The 16,086-nt window shown below is 44.9% G+C and overlaps 1 protein-coding gene across 1 annotated transcript in view; it reads left to right on the top strand.

Annotated features, from left to right (window-relative positions):
* LOC115131756 (RNA-binding motif, single-stranded-interacting protein 3-like) overlaps positions 1–16,086 on the top strand; it is a 225,349-nt gene that overhangs the window by 117,781 nt on the left and 91,482 nt on the right. The window contains exon 5 of the mRNA XM_029663709.2: positions 13,424–13,581. Coding sequence (XP_029519569.1) covers positions 13,424–13,581 — 158 coding nt within the window. The remainder of the gene's footprint in view (positions 1–13,423; positions 13,582–16,086) is intronic.

Raw genomic sequence — 16,086 nt, 5'->3', positions numbered from 1 at the left:
AATGAGCACAGTCTCACCGCTCTCCTCCTTGACCCCTGACCTCAGTTCAAGACTACCTCACTTAGAGAGCATCTGTCCCAACCTTCCCTCTATCCTCCACCGAGGACCAGAGGTCCCTAAACTATGTCTCTTTACACACTGTGATCTGGACGTTCGCGTCCCGTCTCCATCACGACCAATTTGTCTCGGCGCTTTTAATGTCGCAGGGTCGCTAAACGTGAGCCCTTCCGTCATGCATGCGTCTTCCACCCGCTCACACACACACACACACACACACACACACACACACACACACACACACACACACACACTGTTGTTGAGACGTGGGGAGATCTCAGTGAGACACAAGGGTGGGTCGTTAAGTTTGTTAGTTCACTCAGTGTATCATCAGCGTCCGTGACAAACACATTATCTATCTCCTCCAGCCTCTAACAGCACTACTTCTCTTACAGCCCATTTATATGCTAATTAGACTGTTACAAGCAGCCGTCCGGCCCCTCAACACAGGTCATCTGGTGCTAATGAGCCAATGAGACACTACAGCCATACAGCAACAATGATATCATGTCGGTCTGATTCTGTATGAAGAAATGTGGCGCTTTGATGTTGACACAGGGAAATTGCAAATAAGTTAGTTTGGTCAATTTGGCGTGTTATCACGAGTTATACAGATCTGACTGACTCTGATTCCGTCATCGGTTTCGGGTCTGAAGTGACTGTTATCCACTGGGTCCCCTTTGCACATTTTGTTCTGTACCCAAATCAATTCAATATTTTGATTTGAATTATAACTGTGACAAAAGTCCTAGGTTCTACATACACTAGATTCGCCAACGGCGCCGCAGTACGTCAGCTGATATTGTAATGCGTTCTGACTGCCAGCGTGCAAACAGATAACTTCCGTTATGACATTTTTATTGCTTCTCTGTTTGGGCCTCAAAATCATTTTTCAAGATATGCATTTCAATATCTCAGGGCCTCAGTCATGCCTCATTCTCCAGTGCTCTTGTGTCACTGCTGGATATTGATGTGGCGGCGTGAAAGCGTGCTATTTCTTTTCTCTTCCGTATGATGTTTGTGCCATGGTGAAGGCTTTATGTGCCAATCTCGGTGCTTGTGAGTGTCGGCACATTAGGGGAAAACAAATGAAGCTTTTAACTTGGCTTAGTTATTCTCTGCATGTTTGCGAAACGGGAATAGAGCATAATGGTATTGGCTTCGCAGTGTAGAATTCCTAAGCGAGGATTGCATTTCTCCCAAGAGAGAACGTTTGTGGTTTGACGATACTGTGGCATCCAAAGTTGCTCATTGTTGCTTTCATGTTATATAACTAATACTGTAAGTCAGCTCAGGTGGTGTATGTACAATGGTTAAACATGACTGTTCTTTACATACTGTATTCTAATGCAACCATGTTGCAGAACAACCTCTTCCTGTGTGCCCGTTACTAAAAATACATATTGGTAAGCAGAAGTACCCCTTGTGTGTATGTTTAGTGTGCATGCATATGCATGTGTGTGAGTTATTGACTAAGTTTGCCTTCCGCCCTTGAGTAAACAGTGAAGATCTTGGGGTCCACAATCTTAACATAGCCATGTGCTGGCAGACCGGCCAGCAGAGGGTTCTTTCAAACAAAACGCTTTGAAGTCTCTGATGTCCGCTGATGCGGATCATTTGACTCATCCACAATGGAGATGGCATGCATGGTGACTTTCTGAGCCTCGGACCCAATATGACATAACTTTTCAAATAAAGAAATACAGCCAGTATGATGCATATTGCATCAAAATCTTGAAAACTTGTTTACTGACGTGAAACATTTTGGTACTACATGTGACCAACCGGCTCGATTCGGTCCTATGTAGCAAGATTTTTACATTTTTTGTTGTTGTACTTTTACCCTGTTTTCGACCCAATTTCATGATATCCAATTAGTAGTTAGTCTTGTCCCATTGCTGCAACTCCTCCAAAACACGACCCTGCCAAGCCGCACTACTTCTTGACACACTGCTCGCTGAACCTGGAAGCCAGCTGCACCAATGTGTTGGGGGAAACCCCGTCCAGCTGGCGACTGAGGTCAGCTTGCAAATGCCCGGCCCACCAGGAGGAGTCGCTAGATCGCGATGGGACAAGGAAATCCTGGCCGGCCAAACCCTCCCCTAATCAGGACGATGCTGGGCCAATTGTGCGCCGCCTCATGGGTCTCCCGGTCACGACCGGCTGGGATCGAACCTGGGTCTGTAGTGATGCCTCAAGCACCGCGATGCAGTGCCTTAGACAGCTGCGCCACTCAGGAGAAAATTGTGTTTTTTTACATTGGATAAATGTAGAGACTCAGAGCTAGAAAATTGTATATCATACACTGCAGTTGAGGAACAATGGGAACATTTTTTTAGCAATTCTTCTACATTACCTGTCTATATAAGGTCCCACAGTTGACAGTGCATGTCAGAGCAAAAACCAAGCCATGAGGTCAAAAGAGCTCTACGGACAATTCCAAGACAGGATTGTGTCGAGGCACGGCACAGATCTGGGGAAGGGTACCAAAACATTTCTGCAGCTTTGAATGTCCCCAAGAACACAGTGGCCTCGATCATTCTTAACTGGAAGAAGTTTGGAGCCACCAAGACTCTTCCTAGAGCTGGCTGCACAGCCAAACTGAGCAATCAGGAGAGAAGGGCCTTGGTCAGGGAAGTGAACAAGAACCCGATGGTCACTCTGACAGAGCTCCAGAGTTCCTCTGCAGAGATGGGAGAACCTTCCAGAAGGACAACTGTCTCTGCAGCACTTCACCAATCAGGCCTTTGTGGTAGAGTGGCCAGACGGAAGCCATTCCTCAGTAAAAGGCAAATGGCAGCCCACTTGATGTTTGCCAAAAGGCACCTAAAGACTCTCAGACCATGAGAAACAAGATTCTCTGGTCTGATGAAACAAAGATTGAACTCTTTGGCCTGCATGCCAAGCGTCACATCTGGAGGAAACCTGGCACCATCCCTGCGGTGAAGCATGGTGGTCGGCGCTGTGGGGATGTTTTTTCAGCGTCAGACTAGGAGACAAGTCAGGATCGTGGCAAAGATGAACAGGGGAAAGTCAAAAGAGATCCTTGATGAAAACCTGCTCCAGAGCACTCAGGACCTCAGACTAGGGCGAAGGTTCATCTTCCAACAGGATAACGACCCTAAGCATACAGTGTAGACAACGCAGAAGTGACTTCGGGCTAAGTCTCTGAATGTCCTTGAGTGGCCCTGAAACCGATCTAACATCTTTGGAGAAACCTGAAAATAGCTGTGCAGCAACAGTGCTCATCCAACCTGACGGAGCTTGAGAGGATCTGCAGAGAAGAATGGGAGAAACTCCACAAATACAGGTGTGTGAAGCTTGTAGCGTGATACTCAAGAAGACCTGAGGCTGTAATCACTGCCAAAGGTGCTTCAAAGTACTGAGTAAAAGGTCTGAATACTTATGTAAATGTGATATTTTCGTTTAATTTAAAAATATATATAAATGAGCAAAAATGTCTAAAAACCTGTTTTTGCCTTGTCATAGAATAAGGCTGTAAAGTAACAAAATGTGGGAAAAGTGACATGTCCGGTGAGTGTGCAGGCCATGGAAGAACTGGGACATTTTCAGCTTCCAGGATTTGTGTACAGATCCTTGCGACATGGGACTGTGCATTATCATTTTTGCCATCAATAAAATGCAGTTGTGTTCTTTGTCTGTAGCTTGTCTGTCCATAACATAACCTCACCGCCACCATGGGGCACTCTGTTCACAACGTTTACATCAGCAAACCGCTCGCCCACACAATGCCATACACGTGGTCTGTGGTTGTGAGGCCTGTTGGACATACTGTCAAATTCTCTAAAATGATGTTGGAGGCGGCTTATGGTAGAGAAATTCACATAAAATTATCTGGCAACCGCTCTGGTGGACATTCCTGCAGTCACCATGCCAATTGCACACTCCCTCAAAACTTGAGACATCTGTGGCATTGTGTTGTGTGACAAAACTGCACATTTTAAAGTGGCCTTTTTATTGTCCCCAGCACAAGGTGCACCTGTGTAATGATCATGCTGTTTAATCCGCATCTTGATATGCCACACCTGTCAGGTGGATGGATTATCTTGGCAAAGGAGAAATGTTCACTAACCGGGATGTAAACAAATTGGTGCACAACATTTGAGAGAAATATGCTTTTTGTGCATCTTTTATTTCAGCTCATGAAACAGGAAGGGCTTTGTAGTCATTTGATACTCAAGGCAACAGAGCATCTCAATCTTCCCCCATCTGTGAGATAAAATAGACATTTATATCAGTAGATATTTCTACGCAGAAATACGAAGACCCCATTTTATACGGTATCAACACATTTTGATTACCATGAACTGGAATGCCTGGATCATACAGTCAATGTAGGGAAAGATATACCACCACAATCTCTGCTCCTTTGTTGAAGATGAGGTTTTCTGAGCTGAATAGAAGGGATGGTGAGATGGGAGGTAGAAAGTGAGAATGAGAATCCGAGCTGGCTAGGTTATCTAGGCCGAGACCGGTGCCCTCTCTGAGTGAATCATCAATAATTTACAGTCATGGCTCCCGACGGCGTGTCGTAGGAGAGGTCCCCTCCTGGTCAACACAGAAATCAAACACCATCTAGCAACACGCCCTAAACGAGTCTAAACGAATGACCGCCTGCCAAATGACGTCATGAACAGGACTTCAATCTCCCAAAATGATATCATAATTGATGCATTAGACCTGAGAAGGAGAAATGCATTTACCAAGAACACAATGAGCTGTTGTAGCAACACTGTCATGGGGGGAAATACTGTAAACGCATTATGTCAATGGGGGAGAGTTTAGTGATGTTATTCAATCTTGGGAGATGAGGAAGCATCCTGATTGTGGACATTATGGGATTTAATGAGACCAACCTGGGAATTTGATCAAAAAATGTATTTTGTCTGCCTGTTTAAGTCCTAGCCTGTGTGTCTTCTTAAGGAAGAGAGTTGAGGCCGTCCAGGACACTGTGCCCATCTTCTTCCATGTTAATAATGGATTTTTGATATGAGCTCCACATTAAATTTTAATCTCTGGAATATTAGCTCACCGAGGGAGACACAAAATCTAATCAGTGGCCGTGATTAAGCGCGGGTGAAGCACATATCGACCCATTTTAAATTCACATGAACCCTTCATAAAAATGTATGAGGCTTGGCGCTGACGGCTGCCGTGATTTTAGAGGTGTTATGTCTGTTTTACTGGGAAAAGGTGTGATCTTCTCCCACGTACATGCCTGTGTAAAGGAGAACATGAGGGAGAGAGAGGTAGCAAGTCTGTAGGTTCCCTTCATCTGGTTAATATAGTTGTCATACCAGTGAGCTAATGTAAAGGTTTGTGTGTAGATTAAGATATGTTTTAAATGTATGTTGAACGTGAACTAATATTCTTAAACAGATTGCTAATGATACAGCTTTTCTACTACATATACATACATTTTGCATACACATTTTACGTGGTACTTTTATATAAAGCAGTCACATAGCAATATGTGAATATGTGAATGACCAAACATAAGCTCTTTAATTCTGCTCCTCAGCCACTCTCAGCCCACCCCACCCATCACCATAGACCACGCTCGTTTGGTTTCCATGTGCCATATCGTTTTCAATTGTGCTGTGATGTTTTACATCATTTTTTAACATTTCCAATCGTGTATTATCCACAGATTGTGAGCTAAAGAGGAAAACCTTTCCTACCAGTATTATTATATTATTTATTGACTGACTATGGCTTTCCAAATTGCCCAACACTGCTGTTTGTGAGGTTAATTTAGTATGTTGTGATTTTTATTTATTTTTACCATTCCTGAACCTGTGACCAGAAACAAGCTACACAGGTGCAATACCAGAATCAATGATCCATTGTTTGCTTTTTCTTACGTACATGCAGCACAACCGCATGACAAGCCGTGGCACATTCCAACACCCTGTTTGCCAACCCCAAACTATCTCTGCCCGATGAATAATTTACCACCCAACCCAGGATGCCAACCCAGCCCACCTCCCGCCTGGATTGTGCCTCTTAGCCTTAAACAAAGCCCTTGCTTCCTGACTGGCTGACAGTGTGCGGAAATCCTTAATAATGTATCACCACCTCTTGTTCCCTCAAAGGCATCTAACATCTTCAGCAGATTAGAATATATAACAGTACCAGCTACCTATTTTACATAAGTGGCAATAAACCATATTCCTATGCATTTGTCAAGGGGCACAGTGCTGTGGTGGTACCGGGTGGGTTCATGCAATTAAAGAGTGTGAATAAGTGTTAAGGTACACGCAACTAAACACCTTGGTGCCTCGGCGGGGTTGGTCGTACCCCCCTCAGCTGCCGTTGACATAGATTGTCGCAGGAAGTGAAAGAACGCTAGGTCGGTAATTCATGTGAGACATTAGACTCAGTTCCGTAGCAACGTATGCTAATTTTAGGATAGGTTCTGTGGCGGAGCGGAGTGGTGGATTAGCAGAATGAAACAAACTGTCATCGAGGTGAACGCAAAGGTGGCGCTTTTGACTCTGGTGAATGGTCAGTAACAGACTGCGTCCAGACTTACTGCGCAATTACATTGCATTTCATTGGCATAATGGCACGAGCAGTTAACGGATCGATTGCGTTGTATGTCAGATCAGGGGCAGAAAGGAGAGAAAGAAAGAAGGGGTAAAAGGGATGGAAAGAACCATACTTCTGCGGCCGTGTGGAACACGTTTGCTATCGCCTCGTTGTTGCTGTGTTATAGTCTTGCAGTTATGACTTAATATCAGGCAGGCAGTTTAGGATCTGTTTGTTTTTAACGTGCCGTAATTGAAAGGAAATGGCCGACTTGGGGACGTCTCTTCTACGTCTCATCTCTTTGCATGAATTCTGGGATGTGGGTTTTGTTAGCCTTAGTGTGGAGCATAGGGACATTGCGTGCTCTCACTCGCTCTCGCTCTCTCTCCGTGGATGTGAGTGCATGTGCGTGCATTGATGCATGAGTGCTAATGTGTGTGTTTGCGGGGGGGGTGATATCTGTACTCTCACATGCTCACAGAATTCCATAGCGCCCTCTTAAGGACCTAAATCCCCTCAAACACACGCTTAACACATGTAGCTCTGTATCCCTCGCCCCCCCCCCCCCTTCACCCCCTTACTATCCCCTCTATGTGGCTGTCGAGAGTGTGGACAGTGCAGCGGGCAGACAGAGGGAAAGTGGCGGCTTGGACGTGCTTGACAACAGAACCTTCAAAGGCAGGTGGCTTGATCCCAACATTCGGGGAGGGGGGGGGAGGGGGGGCTATCGCTGGGAGCAGAAGAGGGCTCATCAAAGAGCCTGTCTGACTGACAGTTTTTTGTACTGCTGCTTTTTTTTTTGTCTCTGACTCCTGACAAATTAAACCCGGGGCTGCTTTTGAACTGAGGGGGATGTATTCGTCCGCTTCTCTCCCGTCTCCCCCTTTGCCTGTCTCCCTCTCTATATCATTCCCATTCTCCACCTGGTTGGTGGAGCTCTTATACGGGTACCACCGACCTGGGGTTCCACGATGAGCACTTAGAACACATTCTACTGTATTTTTCCCTCTGGCGACACATTTGAGAAAACTAAACACATATCCACACAAACAGAACTGTTTCGTTACTAATAGCCCTCCCCAGAAACACTATAGTCTTTGTTTTTAATTGCCCCCCCCCCCAGCTACCGTTTTGGCACCCTCCTGTGGCTGGGGGTCATCCGATCGCCTTGAGCTCCCTTACCCCTTTGAAGACAAGAAACTGCCGGCGCTCTGAAAACGAATCATGAGAGGCTGTAGAGCCAATTACCCAGCATGCTCTAATCCTCTCTTTCACTCTGAACAGGAAGGGGAGGGGAGGAGAGGGAGGGAAATCAGAGCACCGGTGTAGTGTCAAATACAGTGCCCCCAGTCAAGACGCACATCTGTCTGTCTCTTCTCGCTTTTATCATTTCAATGAATACAACCTGGATGGCCTGGAGGCAGATCGTGAGCACTGTTAATGTCTTTCTACTTAAGTACACGGCGAAGGCAACAAGGGCTTTCTTTTATGTGTCATATCTCTCTCCATGTCAAATCAGAGCTCATCCTCTCTCTCCCCTCCCTCTTTCTCGTTCACTCTTCTTCCCCTATAATGAGGTAATTTTCATTGAAATTACACTGAGGTAAACAGAGCAGCCCTTAATATGAGAGAGGCTGTTGGCTCAGGCGTGGCGTGCCATCCGTCATCCCCATCAAAGAGCTCTCACAGCCTGCAGGCGTTCCATTAACCTTCTATAGCACAGCTCAATGGCAAGAGGATGCTTCGTCAAGGCCCCAGCAAGCAACGACTCACACACACACACACACACTTAGACATACAAACGCTCATACCCTTGCATATGCACACATACACTGGTACACACATTATGACATGCACTTAGACAAACAAACACACACACTCGCCTCGATTACTGTTTCATTTACGGCCCGACAGCTGAGCATGTGCATTGTCTAACTATGTGAATCAGTGTCTGCCTTAATGTTGAATTTAGCATATCTGACATAATTCTGAATACTGGCCTTCTGGAAATCAATGGGCTGTTATGGAATAAAACGGTATAGAAGTCGCTTTTAATTAAGAGTTGGAAGCTCACTTTGTACTACCTCCATTACGTTAAACCCCCCAATAACTCATGAATACACTGGAAATGTAAAACATACTTTAGCAACTTGAGTTCCTGGTTAGAAGACCAGTGTTTTCCTGTTTTTCCAGCATGGGTTTTTGTCCATGATGGGCTTTAATCTGATCTTACATGTCCTGTTCGATAAGACACTTAATCAGAGAAAGGACCGACAGTCGGACGGAACAAGACATCCGAGATACTTCCTGTGCTCTCTATCGATAACAAAGAGAGAGGGAGGAAGCAAAAAGAGAGGGAGGAAGCAAAAAGAGAGGGAGGAAGCAAAAAGAGAGGGGGGAAGCCAAAAGAGAGGGGGAGAAAGCAAAAGGAGATGGAGGAAGCTAAAAGAGAGAGGGGATTAAGCATAAAAGGGACAGGGAAGAAGCACTGGGGAGTGGCTAAACATCTACACTGGACATTTTTACGATCCTCATCAGTCACAGTTTGTTCCGCCTACATCTGAACGAGGCCATTTTGAAACGGTCATTTCTGTTGATGTCTGAGTCGGGTTTTGTCATTCCTCTCTGTGGCTAAAGTGAAGTACCATCTATTGGGCGGCAGGTAGCCTAACTGTTAAGAGCGCTGGGCCAGTAACCGAAAGGTAGCTGGTTCAAATCCCCAAGCAGACTAGGTGAAAAATATGCAAGTGTGCCCATGAGCAAGGCACTTAACCCTACTTGCTCCTGTAGGTCGCTCTGGATAGGAGTGTCTGCTAAATTACTAAAAATGTATAGGTGTTAGCCCTCAGGGCTGCTAGCCTGTGCTAGCTGGTTAGCCCGCTAGCAGCACAACACAGCCTGCTCCCATTAAGTTAATGGGAAGAGGCTGCTGGTAAAGTGAATTCCTTGGCTGGTCATTATTCTCTGTGGCTAAAGTGAAGTATCATGTCTAGGTGTCAGCCCTCAGGGCTGCTAGCTAACCTGTTTGCCTGCTAGCTGTATCACAGCACACCTTTCTCCCATTCAGGAGAATATAAGACGCTGCTGTTCAAATTTAAGCCTTGCCATGGCTGCTTGTACTCCAGTGTGGCCTTGTATACGGCGGGCTAAAGGGTGCGTTGAGATGTGCTGGTGGTTGTCCAGACTGGCCGTATTGGAGAGACGCTGCTGGCCTGCTGCCACCCTCTCTCCCTGGCGCTGCCCCGCCAGCTGTGCCCCCGCTAGCTAGAACCCTCAGGCGCTACAGACCACACGTTAGTGTAAACATACACAGTCACTGGTGTACACACACACTGACATAAAAATACCACACACACACACTCACAAGTTGGCATACATACACACACCCATACATGTGTACATGCACAAAGTATTCCTACCCCTTTTTTGTGTTACAGCCTGAATTCAAAATGGATTTACACACAATACCCCGATAATGGCAAAGTGAAATATCTAATTTACACACTGTAAGTATTCACACGCCGGAGTCAATACTGTGTAGAAGCAACTTTGGCAGCGATTACAGATGTACGTCTTTTTGGAGAAGTCTCTAACAGCTTTAAACACCATTACTGTTTTTCAAATTCTTTAAGCTCTGTCAAGATGATTGTTGATGATTGCTAGACGGACATTTTCAAGCCAATGTAGCCCTTTCCTGCAGTCAATGACCAAACGTGCCCTCTTTGGCCTCATGGGTGGAATGTTATTCAGATTTTTCATTATTATTATGAAATTACTCTTTTTTTTTACTTTGAAAATCTGTTTTTTCTATGTCAAACAGTTTTGTTATATTTCAGTCTTCTGTGATGTACAGTTGAAGTCGGAAGTTTACATACACCTTAGCCAAATACCTTTAAACTCAGTTTTTCACAATTCCTGACATTTAATCCTAGTAAACATTCCCTGTCTTAGGTCAGTTAGGATCACCACTTTATTTTAAGACTGTGAAATGTCAGAATAATAGTAGAGAGAATTATTTATTTCAGCTTTTATTTCTTCCATCACATTCCCAGTGGGTCAGAAGTTTACATACACTCAATTAGTATTTGGTAGCATTGCCTATAAATGGTTTAACTTAAACGTTTCGGAGAGCCTTCCGCAAGCTTCCCACAGTAAATTGGGTGAATTTTGGCCCATTCCTCCTAACAGAGCTGGTGTAACCGAGTCAGGTTTTGTAGGCCTCCTTGCTCGCACACGCTTTTTCAATTCTGCCCACACATTTTCTATAGGATTGAGGTCAGGGCTTTGTTATGGCCACTCCAATACCTTGACTTTGTTGTCCTTAAGCCATTTTGCCACAACTTTGGAAGTATGCTTGGGGTCATTGTCCATTTGGAAGACCCATTTGCGACCAAGCTTTAACTTCCTGACTGATGTCTTGAGATGTTGCTATCCACATAATTTTCATCCCTAATGATGCCATCTATTTTGTGAAGGGCACCAGTCCCTCCTGCAGCAAATCACCCCCACAACATGATGCTGCCACCCCCGTGCTTCACGGTTGGGATTGTGTCCTTTAGTTTGCAAGCCTCCCCTTTTCCTCCAAACATAACGATGGTCTTTATGGCCAAACTGTTCTATTTTTGTTTCATCAGACCAGAGGACATTTCTCCAAAAAATACGATCTTTGTCCCCATGTGCAGTTACAAACCATAGTCTGGCTTTTTTATGGAGGTTTTGAAGTAGTGGCTTCTTCCTTGCTGAGCGGCCTTTCAGGTTATGTCGTTATAGAACTTGTTTTACTGTGGATATAGATACTTTTGTACCTGTTTCCTCCAGCATCATCACAAGGTCCTTTGCTGTTGTTCCGGGATTGATTTGCACTTTTCGCACCAAAATACGTTCATCTCTAGGAGACAGAATGCATCTCCTTCCTAAGCGGTATGACAGCTGCGTGGTCCCATGGTGTTTATACTTGGGTACTATTGTTTGTACAGATGAACGTGGTACCTTCAGGCGTTTGGAAATTGCTCCCAAGGATGAACCAGACTTGTGGAGGTCTACAATTGTTTTTCTGAGGTCTTGGCTGATTTCTTTTGATTTTCCCATGTTGCCAAGCAAAGAGGCACTTAGTTTGAAGGTAGGCCTTGAAATACATTAACAAGTACATCTCCAATTGACTCAAATGATGTCAACTAGCCTATCAGAAGCTTCTAAAGCCATGACATCATTTTCTGGAATTGTCCAAGCTGTTTAAAAGCACAGTCAACTTAGTGTATGTAAACTTTTGACCCACTGGAATTGTGTTTCAGTGAAACAATTGTTGTAAAAATGACTTGTGTCATGCACAAAGTAGATGTCCTAACCAACTTGCCAAACCTATAGTTTGTTAGCAAAAAATGTGTGGTGTATGTAAACTTCTGACTTCAACTGTATATCAAGTTTAATATTGGGATGCAAACTCAAAATTGAATACATTTCAACTCTATATTTGACATGGTACAGGTGTCTTCTTTTTAAGCACATAACCATGAGTGTGAGGTGTATACTTCTTTTTCAACGTAGATTTGTTTAAGACTATCAAGAATCACTCTGTGTGACCCTGATTTAGTCCACAGCAGTAAAAGGTTAAGTTAAAGCTGTAACAATGCCACTCAGGAACATTTACTGTTGTCTTGGTCAGGAACTCCCGTGTAGAATTGGCCTTGTGTTTTAGGTTATTGTCCTGCTGAAAGGTTAATCCGTCTACCAGTGTCTGATGGAAAAACAGACTGATCCAGGTTTTCCTATAGGATTATGCCTGTGCTTATTCCGTATTCCGTGTATTTGTATCCAAAAAATCTCCCCAGTCCATGTCGATGACAAGCTTACCCATAACATGATGCAGCCACCACAATGCTTGAAAATATGAAGTGGTACTGAGTGATGAGTTCGGGTAAAGAGATGGGGTAGTCATTCAAAAATCATGTTAAACCATTATTATTGAACACTGAATGAGTCCATGCAACTTATTATGCGATTTGTTAAGCTAATTTTTACTCCTGAACTTATTTAGGCTTGCCATAACAAAGAGGTTGAATATTTGATTGATGCAAGACATTTCAGCTTTACATTTTTCATTAATTTCTGTAAAAATCCAAATTCCACTTTGACATTATGGGATATTGTGTGTAGATCAGTGACACAAAATCTCAATTGAATACATTAATAATACATTAATACACAACAAAATGTGGAAAAAGGTGAGTGAATACTTTCTGAAGGCACTGTATTTATTATGTTAAATGTGTCATGTATAGTGTCTAAATACATTTTCCACCTCTGGGATATTAAAGTTAATCTTATCCTACATTCCCTGGCATATTCTCACACACACACACACACACCACACATACACCACACACACACACCACACACACACACACACGCTGGCATGCATAGATTACTGGTACATATGCTGGCATACACATACAGTATTACCCACGTACACAGATTCCATTGCACAGATACAGTATGCGTGACCACGCACACTGCTCGCATAGACGAGCATAGCAAAGCGTGCTCTGACTGTGTGTGTGAATGTGATTGTCATCATCGCGGAGACCAAGCTGTATCTGAGTTCACACAGAGTTGCCTGTGATGAAAGTTGTTTCGTGACAGCTCGCAAGGCACTGGTTGTACATATTTGAAGCGTAACTGACGCATTCTTTCTAACTCTCTCTCTCTCTCTCGCTCTCTCTCCTTGTGTATCTTTGTTGCTGTATCATTCTTACGCCGTATTAACTGTTGAGACAATACCGTTTTTCAGAATCTGAATCGCGCTCTCCCTCCACAGCAACAGGAGCAGGACCCCACCAACCTGTACATCTCCAACCTGCCGGTGTCCATGGATGAGCAGGAGCTGGAGAACATGCTGAAGCCCTTCGGTCACGTCATCTCCACGCGGATACTGCGGGACGCCAACGGGGTCAGCAGAGGGGTCGGCTTCGCCAGGTATACCTGCTTGGAGCACACGCACTCCGTTGACAAGTGTTTTGAAGCCTGAAGGGTAGTGCCTGCCTGCGGCCTGTGGGTTTGGATGCGTGTGGGAGAGAGAAAAAGACACACGCACACACACGCTGCACATACTTTTGTTTGCACATCATCCGGCCGTTTGAGGCTATACTTTCCCCCTGTAAAACTTGAGAGTTGACCCTGCTATCCCTTCAAAGTCGTTTACGTCCTCCCCCCCCAACACAACAACACTCCCGGCTTGTTTACCCAGAGGAAGGTGTTGATGAGAACAATGACACCATCTTGCAGGGATTTCTCTTATTCAGCCCGTGCTGCAGTCCCCTCCTATTCCCCACTCTATTACAGTGGGTTACAGAAGGACAGACAGACAGACTCCGACAGACTAACGCGGACATATACATGCACAAACGTACACACATGGCTGTCACAGGCCACCTGTTCAAATGGGGGAGAAAAAAAAAACGAAAGAGAAAGGCGAGGGTGTGTCCGAAATGGTACCCTACCACCTATTATATAGTTGATAGCTTCCCTGGGCTCTGGTCTGAAGCAGTGCACTAAATAGTCCCATACGGCCCCATCCATTTGAGACTCATTGGGTGTTGAGATAGAAGGCCCCAGCCTCTAGTCCACAGATGTTGAGGGACAGAGGGGCATTAGCGAGAGTAAACCTTGCTAAGTGTTTCTGCACTCCACCATTAGTGTTATCAGAGCCCATTACTGGGGGCTTCGCCGCTAATCACTGTGGACAAGACCACCTGATGTCTTTAACCATCATGCATTGCTCCCTGCTTCACGCAGAGCAGCCAGGAAGAGGATGGGTGGCTGTCGGGAGCTCATCAGACCTGAAAGAGCTAAGGGGGGGTGAGAGAAAGAATGAGAAAAAGGTAGAAAAGAGAGAGAGAGAACAGGTTTTAATAGAGGGAGGGAGAAAGCGAACGGAGAGAGGTCGAGAAAGAGGATTGAGAGAAACAGAGTAGGTCATAAAGAGTAGTTGTCAGTCTGGGTCTGATCCAATTGCTCACAAGAGGGATACATTTTCCCAATTACAAATCAACCACTAGTTTCACTTGTGACAGAAGATCGTTACCATATTGCATACAGTCTAAAATCAATTCAAGTCCACACAGTGCCTATGGTAGGGCGATGGGTTGACTTAGAATTGCGTTAAAGAGAGAGGTTACCTCTGCTCTATGCAGGTTATTTCCTCTCATCTGGGGCCTCTCTATCATTGTGAATACAAGGAGGGAGGGGCCGAACTGAGAGTGTGTAATTGTGTTAGTGTGTGTGTCTGGGACGTGTGCGCTCCATTTGGATCACTGGCAGAAGCGGTAGGTGAATGTGTGCCTGGCAGGCCGTTCAAGGCCAGTCACTCTGAAAAGGGCTCCGTTGACTCATACTGCCACAATGAGACAGAGGGACCTGATCCACTTCCACTACAGGAACCACTGCCAGAGAGAGAGGGGGGTAACAAGGGTGAAGACAGATGAGAAAGAAGACAGGTGAGAAAGATGGAGAGTAAAAAAATAGGTGAGAGGGGGGGGAAGAGATGGATAACAGAAAGAAATGGATGAAACGTGAAAAATATGGAGGGTAAAAAGAGGTAGATGCGTATGGAAAAGGGGGTGAAAGAAAAGGGAGAGAGAAAGGAAGGATGGAACAGAAAAAGAGAAGTACGAGAGCAAGACAGAAAGTAAAGAATGGCGGATGATAGCGGGGAAGGGGAAGCTAGTAAGTGATATAGAGTGAGAGATGGATCATAGACCCCTTCCTGGTACGTACGTATTTAGTTGATCAGTGGTCTGAGTCGGGGCGGAGGGAGGGAGGCGAGGGTTTAATACGATCTTACTTTGTTCTCTGTAAATGAGATGAGTCACAGTTGCACTGTGTGACTCCACTCCCTTCGTAACGCCACCCTTCCTGTTCCATGACACACGGACAGTCCGCTCTCTCTCTCCAGTCTCTCATGTCCCATTACTACTCACTCCACTCACTTTCCTCAATTAGCCCAGGAGAATTTGGATATCACTGTAAATCGCGGGTGTACTTCCTCAATTAGCCCAGGAGAATTTGGATATCACTGTAAATCGCGGGTGTACTTCCTCAATTAGCCCAGGAGAATTTGGATATCACTGTAAATCGCGGGTGTACTTCCTCAATTAGCCCAGGAGAATTTGGATATCACTGTAAATCGCGGGTGTACTTCCTCAATTAGCCTCGTCATAAAATGACTCAGCCACATGCTGTTATCTCTCAGCCGTGAGCCAAGGGAAACAATACGTGTCGTCATAGGGCCTCGAATCTAAATTGGTTCAACATAGAAAATGTTCCATGCATACTTAAACATATTACATGTAGTATATGTTATGTTTTAGGTACTCAATATTTGTAATAGTTGTATTCGGCTACGGCACTTGAGTAGGATATACAGTGCATTGGGAAAGTATTCAGACCCCTTCCCCTTTTCCACAGTTTATGTTACAGCCT

Source organism: Oncorhynchus nerka, linkage group LG7 (genome assembly GCF_034236695.1).
Source record: "Oncorhynchus nerka isolate Pitt River linkage group LG7, Oner_Uvic_2.0, whole genome shotgun sequence".
Classification (NCBI taxonomy): domain Eukaryota; kingdom Metazoa; phylum Chordata; class Actinopteri; order Salmoniformes; family Salmonidae; genus Oncorhynchus; species Oncorhynchus nerka.
Note: the sequence above shows the minus strand (reverse complement) of the source record. Positions and strands in the feature narration are given on the sequence as shown.